The sequence below is a fragment of the Tupaia chinensis genome, unplaced genomic scaffold (genome assembly GCF_000334495.1).
Source record: "Tupaia chinensis unplaced genomic scaffold, TupChi_1.0 Scaffold000192_1, whole genome shotgun sequence".
Classification (NCBI taxonomy): Eukaryota; Metazoa; Chordata; class Mammalia; order Scandentia; family Tupaiidae; genus Tupaia; species Tupaia belangeri.
The window spans coordinates 131,395-153,821 of NW_006159667.1; the positions used below are offsets into that span (position 1 = coordinate 131,395).

The 22,427-nt window shown below is 40.7% G+C and overlaps 1 protein-coding gene across 4 annotated transcripts in view; it reads right to left on the reverse strand.

Moving 5' to 3' along the window:
- CALU (calumenin) overlaps positions 1–22,427 on the reverse strand; it is a 33,313-nt gene that overhangs the window by 9,847 nt on the left and 1,039 nt on the right. For 2 of the 4 annotated variants that reach the window (XM_006146854.3, XM_027771185.1), the window contains exons 2-4: positions 12,474–12,705; positions 7,235–7,428; positions 30–196 (exon numbers count right to left, since the gene is read on the reverse strand). In XM_006146854.3, the coding sequence (XP_006146916.1) occupies positions 30–196; positions 7,235–7,428; positions 12,474–12,694 (582 nt within the window). In that variant the 5' untranslated portion in view covers positions 12,695–12,705. Of the gene's footprint in view, positions 1–29; positions 197–4,103; positions 4,293–6,968; positions 7,163–7,234; positions 7,429–12,473; positions 12,706–22,427 lie in introns of those variants that run through there. The other 2 variants (XM_006146853.3, XM_006146855.3) reach the window with 2 other exon arrangements.

Genomic DNA, 22,427 nt, shown 5'->3' on the forward strand with positions numbered 1-22,427 from the left:
TTCCTGCAAGAATCCCTGGCCTCACTCACCTGCACTACTATATCTTTCATGTAGTCGTACTCCTCAGGATGCAAGAAAGCTGTGAACTCCTCCTTTGTGGCAATGAGGTCTCCATCCTTGTCTGCCATTTTAAACCTCCTCTCATCTCTAACCATCATCTGTTTATAGTTAAATCCATCATCAGGGTCTGGATCATCTAGAAAACAAAAATTTAGGTCAAATCTTAAAAGTTTTCAGATAAAAGGAAAATGTGTGGGGTGGAGAATTAATTACCAAGAGAGAATAACCAAGCAATGAGGAAGTAAACTCAATTACACATCAATTACACAGGTAAAATTGCAGCAGTGCAAAAACACTCAGTTTGGGCTAAAGCACCAGTAATCCGACCTGAGCCAGGTCCATGTTAAATGTCAATGTTTGCTATTCAACATGGAACTTGGCACCTGAACTCTGTAACCGAGTATGTAATGCTTCACTATTACTGTAAGACTACTAGTAGGCTTGAATTTTCTAGTGATATCAGGAAGGTAATAGCTTTAAAATTATACTGTTGGGGTTCGAATGTTACTGTTTTCCAATTTGATCCTGGGCAAGTAACTTACTGTGCCTTGGTCTCTTCTGTACCTGCCTCATTAGACTGTCCTCAGGTTTAAATTATAAAATAAGTCTAAGCTAAATGCTTTAAGTAATGCCTGCATATACTGACAGTTGGCTTCCAATAAATATCAGCCACTGTTTTTTTCCTTAAATACTAGCCTACCATTAAGAAGCTATATCCCAGGTACCGGCAGGAAGTGTGGTGGCTAAGGGTGCTAGACTCCCACACGGCCGACCATGGTTTGAGTCCTGGACCTGGTGGCTTGTTTTTTTCTCTCTCTCTTGTTCATTCACTCTGTCCCTCTCTAGTCAAATTAAATGAAGAAAAAAAAAAAGTAAGTAAATAAAGTTAAGTAAAATAATTCTTAAAAAATAAAAAAATTAAAAAAAAAAAAAAAAAAGCAGCAGCTATATCACAAATGCCTTCTATCCCCAGTAAGTACGCTTCGACTCGGGCAACAGAACATCTCTACTTTGAAAGGGGATAATTTGGTTTTTAAAGCCAACTTAGAAATCTACTAAGAGGTAGTAAGTACTCTTCATCCCCTTTTATGTAAGATTCTAGAAAATGCAAATGAATCTAGTTACAGAAAGTAGATCAGTGGCTGCCTAGGGCCACGGACAGGAGGAGGGTGAGAGTTACAAAGGGACATGAAAATCTGGGGGGTGTAGGTGATGAATATGTTAATTATCCTGACTGTATGAATGGTTTCACTGGTGAACACACATGTCAAAATGTATAAGCAATGCACTTAAATATGTACTACTGCATACCAATTAAGCTTTGAAAAAGCCATTATCAAAAAATAAACAATAGATCACAACTACAGTCAAGTTGGACCTATCCATCTGTTACAATGTCGAACTGCATAAGCAGTTATCCAGACTTTATACAAAAATCTAAAAGAATATTTAGTTTTTTTAAGCTGAAAAAGATGTAACAGAGTTAACTACAGAAAACAAATAAAACACTTTTCAATGTGAGTTGCTACATGAACCAAATAAGGTAACAAACATGAAGACATTTTTTAAAGAAAAAAAGACACATTAAAGGTCAGTTATTGTTCCTGTAACTTACAGATTAAATAATAAAAAAGATACAGCACTAGTTTTATAAAATCCACAGTTCAATCTATGTACTCTTTAAACTCAAGTGAAAAACAAAAATAAAACATTACTACTCTGTTTTGAGAGTTAATAAGCAGCTTGAGCCATCAATCTTTGTTGAGTCAAAAAACCAGCAAGAATGGTGAGGTGCTTAAGGGAGCTGGATCTCACTTGGCCTACCACGTGATTTGAATCCTGGCTCTGGTGGCTTGAAAAACACACAGTGCACATGCATGTGGGTACCCCGAATCCCAACAAGATGGAAAAATGGAGAAGGGAGTGTGATGTGACCATGACCCACTGGTGGTGCTCTCTCCCTCTCTCCTGAGCACATGCGCCCTCTGGCAAATTAAAATAGAAAAAATTCAGTAAGACAGCTTATTGAATCACATGGCTTTGGAACCCTATATATATGAAACTTCAAAGCCATAAGAGCTTGGAGATGGAGAATTTAAAGAAAACATGACCTTTCTCAGATACTAAGTCCCTCTCCTAAACAAATACAAAGTTTCAGTACCAACTACATATCATAAGAAAAGTAACAAGACAACTTATATTTTAGGACTACATCCTTAGCTAAGAGCTCTCCTCTCTTTGTTGGAGGAAAACACAGTGACTGAAATTAAGTCGCCTAAGAACAACATGCACATATAAAAGGATGGGAAAAGGAAGATGCAAAACTGTATTTTTAATGATGAAACTTAAATGCCTAAATCTCTGCTTGGAGTGCTTTATCTATCTAAGCACTGGCCCATGGCTCTAGCTGGCCTGTCTGCAGCTTTGAGCTCATTTCGGTCTAGGGAGGGTGAATCGTAGAATTCCGTATTTTACTAGTGGCGGACAGTATTACTATTCCTTTTCTAGATAGTGGATTCACTGAGATGGATTTTAACTGAGAGCTAAGGTGATTTATATCTGAACACAACTCTGAATCAAAAACACACTCTCACAAAACCTCCTCAGCATTTCTACAAGCTGCCTAATATCCGCTAAACACTGTCTACCCACACGCCTCCAAAAAAAGATGCCTTATAAAGACATTGTTTCTCTGGCCAGTGCTTCAGCGTGTGCATAGTCTCAGGCAGCAGAAATACCCATTACATTGAATCATCTGCCCCGTCAGGCCAGATTTTTATCCACATAATCATAGAGAGATGAAGAATCACCCCGAGAAGCAAGTGAGTGGCCAGGTCTGAGCGGAGATTTATTAACACACCATTCTGTTTAGATCACCAAAAGTCTGCCCTTTGCTTTATATTTATAATGAATTCCAAATAAATCAGGAGGGTGCTGGGCCTTAGCCAGAGAGCAAGAATCATGGATGACTCTCCATCTGTGCTGACCTTTTAATACACGTGTTCTTAATTGGGTGAAGGCTATGTCTGGTTCTTGGCTAAGTGTCAAGCATTGAGAGGGATCACCACGTTAGTCTTAGGAACGAGAACAAGCCCAACACAGAAATAAAAGTCTCTTCACCAGAAATGTATGCGCTCCTGTAAGTACCACAGACAGCTGGCTATGCAGGGGGGAAACAGGCCATTATGCGCTCCCTGTCAGTCTGTGGTGGGAGGACACAACCCAGAAATTGGCCAAATTTCCAAGATAAAAACAAAGAGTACCATAAATATTCTTGTCTCAAACTGTGGCCATGTACAAGAGAAGAATCTCATTACACCCTAGTCCATCAGCTCAGTAGGTCTGCCACCCAGTATCCAGCAGCAGACAAGTGCATTAAGTAAAAGAAAATCACTAACAGGTGGCTCAAGCACACAGCTACCAAATCGACAGAGAGCACTCGAAGGAACATTTATATGCCTTGAAGCAGTTGCAAAGCAGGCTACTAAACTCATGTGCCAGAGAAAACAAATGGGAAATTTTTCATTTCTCAACTTCAGTAAGCAGAAACACCAAAGTAGTTCAGTGGTACCAAGGAAAGTTACTTTATCTGAATGTTACTTTATTAACAAAAGACAGTGATTCCCCTCCTGGTCTCACTGTCATAAAGCAATTAATCTGGTTTTAATTCCAGGTCCAACACTTTAATAGGACCTTATCAAGAGACACTGCAAAGCTTCCTGCTTTGCATCGTTGAAATGATGCAGCCTTTGATATGAATTCTACTCCAAATATTGTCTCTATGGGGGATGACAGAAAGAAAAAAATGGTAAAGTATATTTGAAATGCTAAAGATGCAGAAGATGCCAGGGTTTGGAAAACCAGAATTAAACACATTAAAAAATACATCATATACCAATTTAAAATGAAAACAGACAAGGAAATCAGCTCAGCGTCAAGCTATTTCAGAGAAGTGCAGTGTCTTCCTTTCCTTTACTGCATGACCCATTTGTTTCCTTGGCTCAAGGCCACGGCCTCTGCCAGGCTGACATCTTGCCCCTTACCCAGGTAAGTGCCATAAGTCACGTTTCTGTACTCATCCCAGGAGATTAAGCCGTCTTGATTCATATCAAACTCCTGCCACTGGTTTTCAACATTGTCATATATGTATTTCTTCTGGGCGTGCTTAATCCAGGATTTCAGCTCCCCCTCCGTCACAAACCCATCTTTATCCGCGTCTATTTTATCTACAATCATTCTGGACCTATCCATCTGTTACAATGTCGAACTGCATAAGCAGTTATCCAGACTTTATACAAAAATCTAAAAGAATATTTAGTTTTTTTAAGCTGAAAAAGATGTAACAGAGTTAACTACAGAAAACAAATAAAACACTTTTCAATGTGAGTTGCTACATGAACCAAATAAGGTAACAAACATGAAGACATTTTTTAAAGAAAAAAAGACACATTAAAGGTCAGTTATTGTTCCTGTAACTTACAGATTAAATAATAAAAAAGATACAGCACTAGTTTTATAAAATCCACAGTTCAATCTATGTACTCTTTAAACTCAAGTGAAAAACAAAAATAAAACATTACTACTCTGTTTTGAGAGTTAATAAGCAGCTTGAGCCATCAATCTTTGTTGAGTCAAAAAACCAGCAAGAATGGTGAGGTGCTTAAGGGAGCTGGATCTCACTTGGCCTACCACGTGATTTGAATCCTGGCTCTGGTGGCTTGAAAAACACACAGTGCACATGCATGTGGGTACCCCGAATCCCAACAAGATGGAAAAATGGAGAAGGGAGTGTGATGTGACCATGACCCACTGGTGGTGCTCTCTCCCTCTCTCCTGAGCACATGCGCCCTCTGGCAAATTAAAATAGAAAAAATTCAGTAAGACAGCTTATTGAATCACATGGCTTTGGAACCCTATATATATGAAACTTCAAAGCCATAAGAGCTTGGAGATGGAGAATTTAAAGAAAACATGACCTTTCTCAGATACTAAGTCCCTCTCCTAAACAAATACAAAGTTTCAGTACCAACTACATATCATAAGAAAAGTAACAAGACAACTTATATTTTAGGACTACATCCTTAGCTAAGAGCTCTCCTCTCTTTGTTGGAGGAAAACACAGTGACTGAAATTAAGTCGCCTAAGAACAACATGCACATATAAAAGGATGGGAAAAGGAAGATGCAAAACTGTATTTTTAATGATGAAACTTAAATGCCTAAATCTCTGCTTGGAGTGCTTTATCTATCTAAGCACTGGCCCATGGCTCTAGCTGGCCTGTCTGCAGCTTTGAGCTCATTTCGGTCTAGGGAGGGTGAATCGTAGAATTCCGTATTTTACTAGTGGCGGACAGTATTACTATTCCTTTTCTAGATAGTGGATTCACTGAGATGGATTTTAACTGAGAGCTAAGGTGATTTATATCTGAACACAACTCTGAATCAAAAACACACTCTCACAAAACCTCCTCAGCATTTCTACAAGCTGCCTAATATCCGCTAAACACTGTCTACCCACACGCCTCCAAAAAAAGATGCCTTATAAAGACATTGTTTCTCTGGCCAGTGCTTCAGCGTGTGCATAGTCTCAGGCAGCAGAAATACCCATTACATTGAATCATCTGCCCCGTCAGGCCAGATTTTTATCCACATAATCATAGAGAGATGAAGAATCACCCCGAGAAGCAAGTGAGTGGCCAGGTCTGAGCGGAGATTTATTAACACACCATTCTGTTTAGATCACCAAAAGTCTGCCCTTTGCTTTATATTTATAATGAATTCCAAATAAATCAGGAGGGTGCTGGGCCTTAGCCAGAGAGCAAGAATCATGGATGACTCTCCATCTGTGCTGACCTTTTAATACACGTGTTCTTAATTGGGTGAAGGCTATGTCTGGTTCTTGGCTAAGTGTCAAGCATTGAGAGGGATCACCACGTTAGTCTTAGGAACGAGAACAAGCCCAACACAGAAATAAAAGTCTCTTCACCAGAAATGTATGCGCTCCTGTAAGTACCACAGACAGCTGGCTATGCAGGGGGGAAACAGGCCATTATGCGCTCCCTGTCAGTCTGTGGTGGGAGGACACAACCCAGAAATTGGCCAAATTTCCAAGATAAAAACAAAGAGTACCATAAATATTCTTGTCTCAAACTGTGGCCATGTACAAGAGAAGAATCTCATTACACCCTAGTCCATCAGCTCAGTAGGTCTGCCACCCAGTATCCAGCAGCAGACAAGTGCATTAAGTAAAAGAAAATCACTAACAGGTGGCTCAAGCACACAGCTACCAAATCGACAGAGAGCACTCGAAGGAACATTTATATGCCTTGAAGCAGTTGCAAAGCAGGCTACTAAACTCATGTGCCAGAGAAAACAAATGGGAAATTTTTCATTTCTCAACTTCAGTAAGCAGAAACACCAAAGTAGTTCAGTGGTACCAAGGAAAGTTACTTTATCTGAATGTTACTTTATTAACAAAAGACAGTGATTCCCCTCCTGGTCTCACTGTCATAAAGCAATTAATCTGGTTTTAATTCCAGGTCCAACACTTTAATAGGACCTTATCAAGAGACACTGCAAAGCTTCCTGCTTTGCATCGTTGAAATGATGCAGCCTTTGATATGAATTCTACTCCAAATATTGTCTCTATGGGGGATGACAGAAAGAAAAAAATGGTAAAGTATATTTGAAATGCTAAAGATGCAGAAGATGCCAGGGTTTGGAAAACCAGAATTAAACACATTAAAAAATACATCATATACCAATTTAAAATGAAAACAGACAAGGAAATCAGCTCAGCGTCAAGCTATTTCAGAGAAGTGCAGTGTCTTCCTTTCCTTTACTGCATGACCCATTTGTTTCCTTGGCTCAAGGCCACGGCCTCTGCCAGGCTGACATCTTGCCCCTTACCCAGGTAAGTGCCATAAGTCACGTTTCTGTACTCATCCCAGGAGATTAAGCCGTCTTGATTCATATCAAACTCCTGCCACTGGTTTTCAACATTGTCATATATGTATTTCTTCTGGGCGTGCTTAATCCAGGATTTCAGCTCCCCCTCCGTCACAAACCCATCTTTATCCGCGTCTATTTTATCTACAATCATTCTACAAGACAAAACAGTTACGTTTCAAGGTGCCGGCTCCATAAGGATTTTCCCCCAGATAGTAGGGACCTACCTAAAACGTAGCCGTAGGTGGCATTTTTATACTCCTCCCAGGAAACGAGGCCGTCCTCATTGAGGTCATGCCCCTTCCACTGTCGCTCTACATCCTCGTAAATCCAGCGCTTTTGTGCAAATTTAATCCAGTCTTTGAGCTCATCCACAGTGACAAACCCGTCCTTGTCGCCATCTATTTTACTTACAATCTTTCTGTAGAAAATGCAGAGAAATCCAGCAAGAGGTTAAAAGGACACAAGGCTCTGGAATTAGCCTGGTGTGTGACCGCAGGTGCTGTCCAGGGCTAGTGCATGGAAACAAAAAAATTGTCTTCACAACAAAACTGCCAGGCAGGCAACTGAAAACTTTTCTGTTAAGTGGCCCATTACTGGTCTGTAATGAGCCCTCTGGATAAAGTACGCAGTCCATGGCTGGTGCACTTGAATCCAAAAGCAAACACAGCCTCTCTCTTAAGAGGTAGTGATCAGCCTATGGTCAGAATTCAGAAGTGAATATCCATTCCTATCTGGGTTCTCCAACTCTTTGCATCAAATAAATGTAATAAATCTTTTTATTTTTCTTTACTGCTTTTAGAAGACAGTCTTTATTTTTTGGTAAAATAGTCACAACCACGGACATAGTTTTCTACAAATCCAAAATATTTAAATCAGACTTTCGAAAATGTCACTGCTTTTTAAAAAGTAACATTTTTGTTTAAAATATAAAAATAGAAAAAAAACAGTTCTGGGATCATCTATATCTTAAGGCAGGAAACAAACAAAAAAAACAATAGGTACACAGGAGACCGTGTATCTAAAAGCTACTAACAACCTTCAAATGTTGAATTGGACTTTTACATATAACCAGAAAAAGAAAACTCAAAATATGGTAAGAATGTATATCTCAGATTAAGAGAATGTTAATAATAAGCGGAGAGGATTAGTATGCAGATTATAAAGCAAAACAGCAAAGTTAAAGAATCAAGACACTCCTCCCTTTATGAGCTTCTTTCTTCCAGGTTCGTCAATGTCAATCTTAATGAATGAAAGGATTTAAAAATATGTGCATGATATGAAAGCTCCTGCTTAAAAATGCACTTGCCATCTTACAGCGGCTAAGACAACATACAAGTAAGCAGTCCAGTCTGGAAAATGAAGTTTAAATCAGAACTTCCCAAAGAAGCAAAGTCTTGGCAAATCTCTATGCTCTATTAAGGACAGGATGGAAAGACTGTCACTTGGAAGCAAGTAATGTCTTTTCCCAGTTTGTGTTCATTTCATGAAGACAACGTAAGAAAGTGATTAGAATCACAGAACACTAAAAGACATATTGAAAACAGACTCGTCTTCGTATAGATTTGGGGTTAGCCATAGCTGTCAAGTCCTATAATTAACAAGCATTTTCCTTCAAAGAATGTGTAATCTTGTAGCTTCTGCTCTAAAATGCTGGTAGAAACAGCAGTAAGAACCCATTTTACAAAAACTTTATCTACATGGAAATGACAGATTTTTTTTTTAAACTTCAACTTAGTAGAAGATTAACAATATTAACAAATGAAGTTATACAAGTTTTTAAAACTTTTGCATTATCTATAATGGGACTAGTTTGTGCCCAAATGGTATTGGCTCCCAACAATGCCATTGAACCATTACGAAAAAAAGGGCAAGGTATCAGAAACCCTTCCATCCCTGAAAGATATTTTAAAAAGGGAAAGATAGTAAATTCTCTTGACTTTGTGGGCCATATAAAGTCTGCATATATGTACATATATATGAGGGGACTTTAAAAAGTTCATAGAAAAATGGAATTAAAGTATGAGGTTCTTCTTGGTGCAAAAAAGTACTGAAGTACATGCATAGTTTACTGATAATATGTATTTCCATGAACTTTTTAAAGACTGCATATATATTTTTTACACAACCTTCTAAAAATGTTAAAGCCACTCTTATCCCGCTGACCATCCTGCATGCGGGCAACTGTGATAGTACACTGCAAGCAGGCATGTACTATTTTTAGGCATAAGGGTCTAAATTCTGATCTTTAAAAGCCTATAAAAATTTATGAAGCCAGTGGTGTAGTATCCCTACGATACTGGAGAACCCGATGGTTGTTATGATGCCACTAAATAAGCATTTATTTCAAGACAGACCCGATACTTGTAGTGACCTCTTGGCTTTCTTCTAAGAGATAAGAACTGCCTCTGCATTTCAAGTGGCAGAAGGGAAACCCTTTAGGCTGTTTAAAATTTGGGTCAATAAATGGGCTCCAGAAGGTGCTAACAGTCCTGAAATTTTCAGCATGCAAAAAAATCCTTTTTATCAAGGGTACATGAAAGAGAGAGACAGAAACAGAGAGAGAGACAGAGAGAACTCCCCAATGGGGTGTGGTCATGTCACAATCTCTTCTCCATTTCTCCATCCCTGAGGGATTTGGAGCATGCATGCGTAAGTGCTCAGCTTGTTTTCCAGGCCTTAGAGCTGGGATCTGAACCACATTTGCCATGTGGGACCCAATTTTCTCAACCACTAGGCTATGGGGCCAGCCCAGCATGGAACATTTTATAGGTATTCACGTGTATGCCTCAACTTTCAATATACTTAGAGTCTGGGCCTGTGATCCCCAAAAAGGATAATGAATTATTCTAGTCCATTCCTATAGCAAATATATCAAGGGGTGAATTCCTTTATATTAAGACCACTCTCTTGAAACAAATCTTCATTTGAAAAACACATAAATGAAAAATAAGTATATCTAGACTTTTTTGGGGGGTAGAATGATAATACATAAAGGAAAAAAGTATTCTATTTGCTGACATTCTCAATAAATAAGAAAGAGGAACTGAAAATTGTATATTAAAATTGTTTAAAACACTGCCTGGCCCAGTCATAGTGGCACAACCAAGAGGGTACCACTGGGCAATTGGCTGGAGCTGTATGAAGGTGAGACGGAAGGTCACAATGTAGTGAGACCCTTTCAAAAATACCTTCCCCAAACCCTCATGCGCTCTCTCTCATGAAAAATCAAAAACAAACAAAAAAATGCTTCCTGTAGTCTTTTAGGTATTAGTATTAAAGATTTCAAAAACAACAGTGAATTTTTTCTAAAAGTATAAACAATGACTTATAGTTTAGTTACTTGTCTTATAGACAGAAGAGAAATGGGGGGAATCTTTTGTACAGTCACTTACCAAAACAAGCAAGCAAACAAATAAAAAACAGTTCACCTGGGAGTCTTGCTTCTAACAGTTGTCACTGTATAAACTAGGGATATGTCACTAGGTCCAAAATTTGGGAGAAGCCAACAGTGCTTCTTCATTCAAGGAGTCTACAAGAAATCTCATTTTATCATCTTATTCTAACCAAATACAGTGTCTGCTCACATGTGGACCGTCTGATAATATTTACTGACAAAAAGGAATACCTTTTCTCTACTAAAAACTGCTAGCAGAGCTTTCCACTACTTACAGGGAACCAGAACATCCTCGCTAAAGTACCATCTACCCTAAATGACACCAAACCTAAGGGCTTTTCATTATTTAAAAGTAATTCTGTGAAGAGCGTGAGTAGATAGATCAAAATGTGGGCTGGACATGCACAATATTAATAGGCGTGACATGAAGACTTAGAATATCCTCATGCATCTCTATTTTCAGCCTGGAATGTTAGCACAGTTGTAAGATTAAAACTGAAAGAGAGTATGGTCTTTCAAAGTTAGAAAAGCAACCTAACAGGAGACTGACTCTTCGATGTATGTTTTTCAAAACTGCTTTCGCATGTTTTGCAATAGTTTTGCTCATTCAACATAGCAAAATCTTTTGATTATTGCTGCCAATGTTGAAGGATAAAACAGCATACCCTTCGGTTGGCAGATAACCCAATTATGGAATAAATTTATTTTGAAGTATTTCCCCAAGCAAACTCTATTAACAGTGCCTTATAATTCAGATGGTGTAATGGTTACACTGCTGGACTCCCACATGGCCAACCACTGTTCGAGTCCTGGACCCAGCGGCTTCAAACTCACGACAGGTACACACACGTGTGCCCAAAATCCCAAGAGGAGAGACTGGAGGAGAAGGGACTGCAGCATGGCTATCCCCCCAGGTGGTGATTCCTTGCTTCCTATCTCTGTCTCTCCAGCGAGTACATGTGCCCTATAACAAAAAATCTCTCTTAAAAACAAACACACACACAAAAATCAGTGTCTTATAATTACAGCACTATCTATACTGGCAAAATATTTTAGGAAACTGCTATGTGGTACAACTTTTCACACAAAGCTCTTGATTATAGTTCAGAAAGCTGCACCAATGGTGTTCATCAAGAAGAAAATATTTAAAAAACTGACCTCAATTTTCTTAAAAAGAAAATTTGGAAGACCCAAAACATAAACAATAGCACAACGGTCAACATTTTCAGGTCTTTGGTCATCAACTGGGATTCTAACAAGTCAGCTCTTTAGGTAAAAAGCTGTCTGCTAAGAGAATCACAGGATTTGACTATGGCTCAGCTGTTACTGGGAGAGTAATTCACATCTGACAATAACACTTGCACAATCTTCTAAAAGGCAAGGTTGGCTACCTGGGGGGATGGCCACATAGCAATCCCTTCTCTTCCATTCTCCTCTTGGGACTTTGGGCACACGTACACATGTCCCTGGCATGAGTTTTAAGCCACCAAGTCTGAGACTTGAACCACGGTTGACCACATGGAGTCCAGTGACATACCATTATGCTATCTATCGATCTCCATTGCTTTTGTTTTATTACTTAAGCAAATACAGGAGAATGAGAATAAAAAGGGTGGAGGACACCCTGGGAAATTATAAACGTTAACAGAAAATAGTCCAGGGATCCAATTTTGAGTTTGTTAGCCACTGAAATACTTGGCTTGGGCAATAATGAATAAACAGATCCTAGATAGCTTTTTAAAAGTAAAGGAGCAGAGATGGGAAGCTACCCATGTGATGTTCTTTCAGGATCAAGATGATGATGCAATTTAAGCTGGATCCTGATACTTGCTACTTTTATGTAAAAATGATTTTGCTTTGTAGAACAAGGTACAAACTGTTATTCAATGGGGAAATATAAGGAAGCAAGTGCTTAATTAAATTTTAGTGGTAGCAATTCTGTGGTTAGATTTCAGAAGATGTAGTTAAACACAGCTTTACAGGCGACGGAGTCAGAAGAGGGAAAATAATGAGCTGTTTTATAAAGAATGTCACTATGCTAACTAGCCCCCTGAGAGCTGGCACCTTACCCAAGTCTTTCCTTGCTCTCTTCTGGTGTCAGCTGATCAAAGGTCTTTGCCTCTTCGGCACCCAAGAAGGCATCATGGTCATAATCAAAACTCTGAGCATCATTGTGAATCTTTTCGCTGAGCTGAGGCTCATGATGTACACGGTCCTTCTTTTCTGTGGGCTTGCTCAAGGCAAAGGCTGTGCACAGGGACAGGCACATAAGAAACTGCCGCAGGTCCATGATCGGCGGATCTTGAAGAAAACAAAAGGCAATGAATTCAGGAGGGGGTATGCTCTTTAGTATTTCAACAAGAAATGAGAAGCTCGGGACCAGCACTTAGCGTAATGGCTATGTCGCTGGACTCCCACGTAGTCGACCGCGGTTCGACTCCCGGACTCAGTGGCTTAAACTCACGTCGGGCGCGTGTGCCTGCGTGCCCAAGATCCCGAGAGGAGAATGGAGAAGGGATTGCGCCGTGGCCAGCCCGGGTGGGGGGTGATTTCTTGCTTTCTGTCTCTATGTCTCTCTCTGTCTGGCAAGTGCACGCACCCTATAGCAAAAACCTCTCCAAAAAAAATAAATAAATAAATAAAAGAAATGAGAAGCTCACAAATTAACTGGACATACAAATCTATACAAGTCCTTTATATTATCCCAAATAGCACTACTTAATCCATATAAGTATGGTGGAATATCAGATACTCCAATCATTATGGTGAGGCATTTTCAATTTTCTTTTCTTTTTTTTTTAATAATTCTTTTTTTTGGCAAGGTTTTTTGCTATAGGGCGTGTGCACTCGCCAGAAAGACAGAGAGAGACAGAGAGACAGAAAGTGAGATATCACCCACCAGGGAGGATGGCCACACCGCAATCCCTTCTCCTCCACCTTTCCCCTGGGATCTTGGGCAAGCACACACACCCACCCAGCATGAGTTTAAGCCACTGGGTCCGGGACTCAAACCATGGTCAACTACATGGGAGTCCAGCGACATAGCCATTACACCAACTGCTGGTCCCTGACATTTCCAGTTTTCTTCACGTGACTATAAGTTAAAAAGGAAATTTATGGACAAAACGAAAACTTTGTAAATCAACTCCTTTCAAAAGGCACCAATGCCAGACTTCAGGAAAACACTTTTCTATTGATAATGCTGACATTTTTTGTACTACTGGCAGATTTCCTTACTCCTACTCCTCATTTACTTTTTAATCTGATGGAGAGAGACACACTGGGGGGTGGGAGGGTGAGAAAGCAAGCCACCAGGTCTGGGACTTGAACCACGGTTAGCCATGTGGGAGTGTCCAGAGCCTTAACCACCATGCCACCTGCTACTTCTCTAAATAGAATTTTAACACTTTTACCAAGTTTCTAAGAGTTAAAGTAAAAGGACTAAGATTTAAATTCTGGCTCCAGATCCTTTACTTCGTGTACTCCTATCAGTGGCTCAGTCTTCAAACTGACTGGTTATGAGAATCACCTCTGAAACTTTTAAAAGTTTTCCTTATTGGTTCAGAATTTCTGAAGCTGAATCGAGGACTCTGAATCTGTAGCTCTGAATGCTTCCCAGGTGATTCCGAAGGCTTCCCACATCAGGCTGAATCTTCAATCACCTTCCGAGATGAAACCATTTAGACGGTCTGGTCATAAATTAACCCCTTCATTCTTTAAACAGTTTTGTTTAACAAATTTGCCCAGGCATGAGAACCACCTGGAGTACTGTTTAAAATGGATTGCCAGCCCTACTCCAGACCTTCAGGATCTCTGCAGCCACAGACGATTCTAATGAACAAGCACAAGGCTGGGACACTTCATGGAAAAACTGCAGAGAAGCTGCAGGACAGAAGGAAACCTGCTTAGCATACTCTACAGACAGCCTGCAGTTCTATTCAGAGAAATTAAAAACTATGAAATTAAAAACCAAAGGGAGGAACCAGCAGTTATCGTAATGGCTATGTCACTGGACTCCTATGTAGTTGACCACGGTTTGCATCCCGGACCCGGTGGCTTAAAACTCACGTTGGGTGCGTGTGCGTGCGTGCCCAAGATCCCGAGAGGAGAATGGAGGAGAAGGGATTGCGGCGTGCCCATTCCCCCCCCCCCCCCCATGATTTCTCACTTTGTCTCTCTGTCTGGCTAGCGCATGCGCCCTTATAGCAAAAACCTCTAAAAAAACAAAATCAAAGGGAAGAGTTTCCCAGGCTTCCATATTTTAATTAACCTTTCATCAGTATATGTACTCTTGACTTTTTATTTAAAGCTTGCTAGAGGGCATGAGAGAAAGAGTTCAAGAGGGAGGTAAAGTGAGAAATCATCCCCCAGGGGGATGGCCACCCTCAACTCCTTCTCTTCTAGGGATTTTGGGCTTGCATGCACATCTGCCCAGTGTGATTTTTAATTCACTGGGTCTGGGACTCAATGCAGTTGGCCCTGTGGGATCTGACCACATAACTTCCACGCCACCTGCTGGCCCCGGATTCTGACTGCTTTTTCTCCTTCGGTGAGCGTTCCTTCAATTTCACGTTACCTCTTACTCATCTCTCTATGCCTCATCCCTGGTACCACTGAATGTGACTTTATTTAGAAACAGGGTCTTTGCAGATGTAATCAAGTTAAAATGAGATTATACTACATAAGAGTGAGCCTCAATCCAACAGCTAGTATCCTTAAAACAAGGGGAATTTGGACAAAAGGAGAGAATGCCGTGTTAGCAAAAGAGGCAGAATAGTGATGATTCGACACATCAGAGGACACTAAAGATTCCTGACAACTTCCAGGAGCTAGGAAGAGTCCAGAACTGTAAGAGAAGAAATTGCTGTTCTTTTAAGTCACCAGTTTGTAGCAATTCATTACAGCAGCCCTGGGAACCACAGTACAAAGGGACACTGTATCACATCAAAGTTAAATGCAGCACCCTGTCCTAATCCTAGATTAAACCAGCCACCAACTCTACCTCCCCCAGGAGGCCACTGGTGGAACTAGCTAGTCTGACAGTTCACATATACATAAACATTTACAAAACAAAATTCCTTCAGCAAAGCTTCTGACTCAGTGGTTCTCAATTCAGACTGCACTCTCCAATCACCTAGGAAGTTTTCAGAAAATGTAACTATTGAACCCCACAACTAACCAATTAGATAAGAATAGCTGGGGATGAGGTCTAGGCTTTAATCTTTTTAAAAAAGGCTTCCCAAAGTGTTGCCAGGTTAAGAACCACTACTCTAATCAAATTACCAAATGCTCACAGTAAATCTTGAGAAATTTGATTTGAAAGTGTACATTACATGAAGTAACTGCATAGATAAGACCCTGCCTCAAAGTTTTGGGAACTTGAATGGGGTAAATTATGCTAGGGGATAAAGAAATTAAACACGCCAATACATTACACCTATGCCCAATGTGTTCATTCTTCTAATAACCCCTATAGAGCAGCTAAGTGGATTATATTTGTATTATCTTAGGTTTGTACAGTCCACTGGACTCAATAAACTGAAAAAAGCCTAGCAAGCTAATAGTGAGCATATAGATTCTTTGGTAGTAAAGGCAGGGCCAGCCCATGGCCTAGTGGTTAACTGAGCTGGAGCCCACTGTGTAGTTCAGGTCCCTGGCCCAGTGGCTTGAAAAGCACACTGAGCTCATGTATGTGTGTGCCCTAAATCTGGACAGGATGGAAAAAGAAGAGACTGTGACATGACCACACTCCATCAGGAGGTACTTTTCTCCTCATTCCTGCACCTACAAGTCCACATGCCCTCTGATAAAATTTTTTAAAAAAGGAAATTAGGTACTGAGATAGAGAATTTTTTACGAGTTTTTTGCCATAGGGCGTGAGCTACCTGAAAAGAAAGATAGTAAGAGGGAAAAGTGAGAAATCATGCCCTGGGGGAAACAGCCACACTCCCTTCTCCTCCAGGGATCTTCAAGCCAACTGCGGTTGGCCGTGTGGGGGTCCAGCGACAAAACCACTACACCATCTGTAGGCCCTGAGAAAGACATTTTAATAGTGATACAACCTAAAGAGCTGATTACTAAGGCACAATCAACCTATTGGGTCATTGGAAAAGTCATGATGCATTTTTGCATAGAAAAATTCCTCGTGACTTTCCTGATGCTCTGACAGAAAGCAGATTATATGAAGGCACAACCTGAGGCCGCCATGAACAACTTCGGGCTGTTACAGAACACACGGGGCAGCTATCACACGCCATTACTGGGAAAGCAGCTCAGTGGTGCAAGCTCCTGAAATGGCAGGAGAGGATACACTGATAGGGAGTGGAAAGTGTTCCAGAGTCTATCGGGTGGTGCCAACACGACAGACAGAAATGCAGCCACAGAACTAACGGGGATGTGTTGGGGGCATCACTGCCCAACTGTCCAATCTGAAAAAGTTACTATTACTGATGATAAGACAGCTGTTTAAAACTGATGAAAATCCAGAGGAGATAATATAAAAGCAAAACATGAGACCCATAGAAAAAGGTAGGTAGTACTTAAATTGCTCCCACTGGGCCAGCCTGTGGCGTGGTGGTTAAGGCGGCAGGATCTCACAAGGCCGACTGCTTGGTCTGAGTGCCACTCAGCTTAAACCTTCCAGGCATGTGTGCATACATGCCTGAAGTGCTGACAGGAGAATGGAGAAAAGACTGCAGTGTGGCCATCCCCCCAGGGGACACTTTCACTTTCTCTCTCTCTCTCTCTCAATTTCTCTCTGGCAAGCACAATGGCCTTTGGCAAATTAAAAGAAAAAAAAAAAATGCTTCTACCAATGTTAGAACATAGCTATACTTCTGAAAGTTCCTCAACATTTTGTCTCAATCCATTCCATTAAAATACTCAAATGTGTACACAAAGACACTTGGATCAAGACGGTTCAAAGATGATGGTTTATAATGACCAGAAAATATCAGAACACAGAACGAGGGAATTGATGAAATATATTAAATCTATACTATGAAAACTATACAGAGGTTAAAAAACAATGAAGAGGAGAGGGCCCTTTAGAGCAGCAGTTAAGTGCTATGCAGAGGAAGCCAGATCCCACATGGCCAACCAGGTTTTGTGCCTTGGCCCTGGCAGCTTGAAAATGCTGAGTATGAGAACGCACGCAGGCTCCTGACAAGACAGAACTAGAAAGAGGGACTGCATTGTGTATCAGGTCCTGCTGAGAGATGGAAGCGCACACATCCTAGAACCTTATTGAAAGGGGGGGGGGTACATTATCTACAGTGAAAGAAAGAACTCATCAAAATATGTTAAGTGGAGGGTTTGGCAGGTGGCATAGTGGTTGGGATGCTGGACTCCCATATGGCCAACCACAGTTCAAATCCTAGATCAGGTGGCTTGTTTTCCCTCTCTGTGTCTCTCTCTAGTCAAGTTTTAAAAAATGGCGATCAGGGGACCAGCAGATGGTGTATGGGCTATGTCACTGGACTCTCATGTAGTCAACCTCGGTTCAAGTCCTGGACCCGGTGGCTTAAAACTCACACTGGGTGTGTGTGCATGCATGCCCAAGATCCTGAGAGGAGAACGGAGAAGGGATTGTGGCATGGCCATCTCCCCTGGGGGGTGATTTCTCGCTTTCTGTCTCTCTCCGTCTTTCTGGCAAGCACACGCACCCTATAGCAAAAATCTCTCCCCCACCAAAAAGTAAATAAATAAAAAGACACTATGTGGCTTGTATTATAATTCTACTAGACAGTGTCATGTAAGAGACAGAAATGAAAGGACTACAAATGATAGCAAATGCCTATCATCCATTTGCAGTATGTCACCTATAATGCTCTTCTGCAATGTTATTTTTATACTTTTCCGTAATTTATGTAGAGAAAAGATTAATGGCATAAGTTTGATTTTATTAACAATTAGTTTTTTTCCCATAGCTGCCTTTTGAGTATAGCACTTTTTTTTTTTTTTTTTAAGAATTTCTCTCTGGTCAAATTAAAATAAATGAATGAATAAATAAAATTAAATAAATAATTATAAATTAAAAAAAAAAGAATTATATTTGTTATTTTTTAATTTGGCCAGAGAGAGAGAGAGACAAAGACAGAGAGAATGGAAAAGGGAGAAAGTAAGCCACCAGGCTTGAGACTTGAACCACAGTCAGCTATGTGGGAGTCCAGCGCCTTAATCACTAGGCCACCTGTCAGCCCTAATAATAATAATTAGTCTTAAGTATAGATACATTGGGGGCCAGTAGGTAGTGCAGTGGTTATGTCGCTAGACTTCCACATGGCTGACTGTGGTTTGAGTCCCAGATCCGGTGGCTAGAAAATCATGCCAGATCATGTCCAAGATCCTGGGAGGGGAATGGATGAGAAGGGATTGTGGCATGGCCATTCCTCCAGGGGATGATTTTTCACTTTCCCTCTCACTGTCTCTGGCAAGCACACATACTCAATAGCAAAAAACATACAAATAAACAGGGACCAGGAGTTGGCATAACGGCTATGTCGCTGAACGCCCATGTAGCCGACGGCGGTTCAAGTCCCGGACCCGGTGGCTTAAACTCACGCTGGGCGCGTGTGCATGCATGACCCAGATCCAGAGAGGAGAATGGAGGAGAAGGGATTGCGGTGTGGCCATTCCCCCGGGGGGTGATTTCTTGCTTTCTGTCTCTCTGTCTCACTCTGTCTTTTTGGTGTGCACAAGTGCCCTATAGCAAAAACTTCTCCAAAAAAAAAAGTAACAAACAAACCCACACCTCTTTAAAAAAAAAAAGATTTATTTTATTCATTCAAAAATTTCCTTGAAAACTCTGAATTCAAAAAAAAAGGAAAACTAAATTCTTACAACCTCTCCTTCCCTCTTCCTCTGAATCACTTTTGGTAAAAAACCATTGGGCACAGGACATTTAAAGTGACTCGTTACAGGGAAATGTACATGTCTGGACTACATTCAATGTTTCAAGACCTTTAACAATGAGTGACTCCCCCATTTACTCTGGTCAACCAAAGACCATTGCTCAACATTAACAAGTGGGAGAAATGGGTGTGGTGCTAAAATTCCAGTTGTCTGAGCTGGATATTCAGCAGAAAAGGCATTTCTATGATACAGAAAGAGCAAGATCTCACTGGTTAAGTGTCTACTTCAATTGCAGACAGGAGACAGGGCTACCGGAGAAACGTGGGAGAAATTTAACTATACTAAGGTCCAGTTATGAAATCTAGAAATTAAATTTATCTGGTTATCTATCAGACATTTTTTTCCAGTTTCTACTGCAGCATAAGTACCACCAATGGACTATTACATAAAAGGACTAATGTCATCCTTCCTAATTTGATTATGAAAATAGAGGGCTGGCAGGTGGTTAAAGGCACTGGACTCCCATGTGGCCAACCATGGTTCGAGTTCTGACCTGGCAGCTTGCTCTCTGTCTCTCCCGGGTCATAACTGAATTATGATAATAAATCTTTTTTAAAAAGTTATGGGAACTAGCAGTTAGCATAATGGCTATGTCTCTGGACTCCCACGTAGTCGACCGTGGTTCGCGTCCTGGACCCGGTGGCTTAAAAACTCACGCCGGGCGTGTGTGCATGCGTGCCCAAGATCCCGAGAGGAGAATGGAGAAGAAGGGATTGCGGCGTGGCCATCCCCCCTGGGGGATGATTTCTCACTTTCTGTCTCTCTGTCTCTGTCTGTCTGGCGAGCGCACGCGCCCTATAGCGAAAAAATCTCTCGGAAAAAAAAAAGTTATGAAAATAAACCATTTATTTAACGTTTTTCTAGTGACAGAGCAAATGTACAGTAATTCACTAATACATTCTAATTATCTGTTTGATGGAGGTACAGAGGTACTATATTTACAAGACAGCTGAGTGTATATATATATATTTTTTTACTCTTTTTTTTTTTGAGAGGTTTTTGCTATAGGGCACATGTGCTCACCAAAAGACAGAGAGAGACAGAGAGACAGAAAGCGAGAAGTTATGCCCCTGGGGGATAGCCAAGCGGCAATTCCTTCTCCTCCATTCTCCTCTCAGGATCTTGGGCACACATGCACACACACCTGGGGTGAGTTTAAGCCATCGGAGTCTGGGACTCAAACTGCAGTCAACTACATGGGAGTCTAGCAACATAGCCATTACGCCAACTGATAGTCCCAACAGTGAGTATATTAAAGTGCAAAATTTTAGCTGTAGAAGAAAACTGAGAATGACTGAAACTACAAGTCAGGATTCATTTGTTCTATAACCAAAGCCATCTGGCATAAACCTTAAATTTTTTTGGTTAGCCAAATAAAAAAACATTTTTGGGGCTAGCAGGTGGCGTGGTAGTTAAGGGTGCTGGACTCCCACATGGCTGACCACAGTTCAAGTCCTGGACCCAGCAACTTGCTTTCTCACTCCCTTCTCCCCTCTCTCTGTCCCTCTCTGGTCAAATTAAAATAAATAAAGTTAAATAAAACCATTCTTTAAAAAAAAAAAAAAACATTTTATAAGAAGGAGGTTCTAGAAATTCTGGGAGGAAATCAAGTTTCCTTTAGGCTGATGAAACTTTAATATGTAATTAATTGTCCTAAGAATGTTATGTAAAATGTAGGAACAAGAGCTCTGATTTCAAGTTCTAATTTTGCTGTGCCCACGTACCATGCAAGAAGTCCTTGAGAAATTAGTAGTTATTTTAGCTCAATCTTCCTTCAGTGCCAAATGTCTACAAATAATTTTAAGATCCTAAATGAAAAGATCTACTGTGATCATTCCAGCTGGAAAAGATCTGCACCTAGTCCTCTAAACTTTTATGAAACTGACTTGAACTGTTTTGTAATAATGATCGCAGCCTACTTTAAGTTGTCTCCTTAGCTCCCCTATTGAGCCTACATTTCTGGAAGGACTTCTGCATCTCAGATAATATAAATTATTATCCTTCTAAAGCACTGTCTTGCATTTTTTTGAATATTAAAACAATTTACTGGATTAACTGGACAGTACTTGGGCAGCAAGGTAGCTCTGTCTGCCTGTGTTCTCCAGCCCCCACTTTCCTTTACCAGTTATCTGGCTATCAGCCAGCAACAGGCCAAAGTGTTATTTCAGCTGACCTAACTTTAATTCTTAAATTATAGCATCAGGCATGTCCATATTTAAGAGTTCATATAGAAAAAAGAGATCTAGGACCTTATGGTCTAGGAAGCATTTCCAGTCATCTCCTACCCTGGCTACATGGGTACTCTGTCCTTCCCACACCTCTAGCTCAATCATGTTACAGAAAAATCTATGTTAATACTAACCCCCATACTGATAGAATGTTTATAAAGAGCAATTACTAATTTCCTGCCACATCACTGGATGAATGGATGCAAACAATGATTATATTGACAGTGATGATGGGTTAGTGTCAAAGCTATATTGAGTGTCATCTACTCAGGCATACTAGATGTATTTTTGGGACCTCAAAGCTCTAGTTGTGATTCTCAAAGGATGCTATCAGAGGGACCAGCAGATGACATAATGGTTATATCACTGGACTCCTATGTAGTTGACAGTGGTTTGAGTCCCAGACTTGGTGGCTTAAAACTCAAACGGGTGCATGTGTGTACGTGCACGTGTGCATGCCCAAGATCCAGAGAGGAGAAAGGAGAAGGGAATGTGGGGTGAGGGGTTATTTCTCGCTTTCTGTCTCTCTGGCGAGTGCACACACCCTATAGCAAAAATCTCTTAAAAAACAACACACACACACACACACACACAAAACAAAAACAAAAACAAAAACAAAAACCTCTAGGGACCAGCAGTCTGCATAATGGCTATGTTGCTGAACTCCCATGTAGTCAACCGCAGTTCAAGTCCTGGACCCAGTGGCTTAAACTCACCTGCGCCTGTGCATGCATGCCCAAGATCCTGAGAAGAGAAGGGATTGAGGTGTGGCCATCCCCCCTGGGAGGTGATTTCTCACTTTCTGTCTCTCTGCCTCTCTCTCTCTCTCCTTCTGGCAGCGCACATGCTCTATAGTAAAAAACTCTCTCAAAAAAAAAAAAA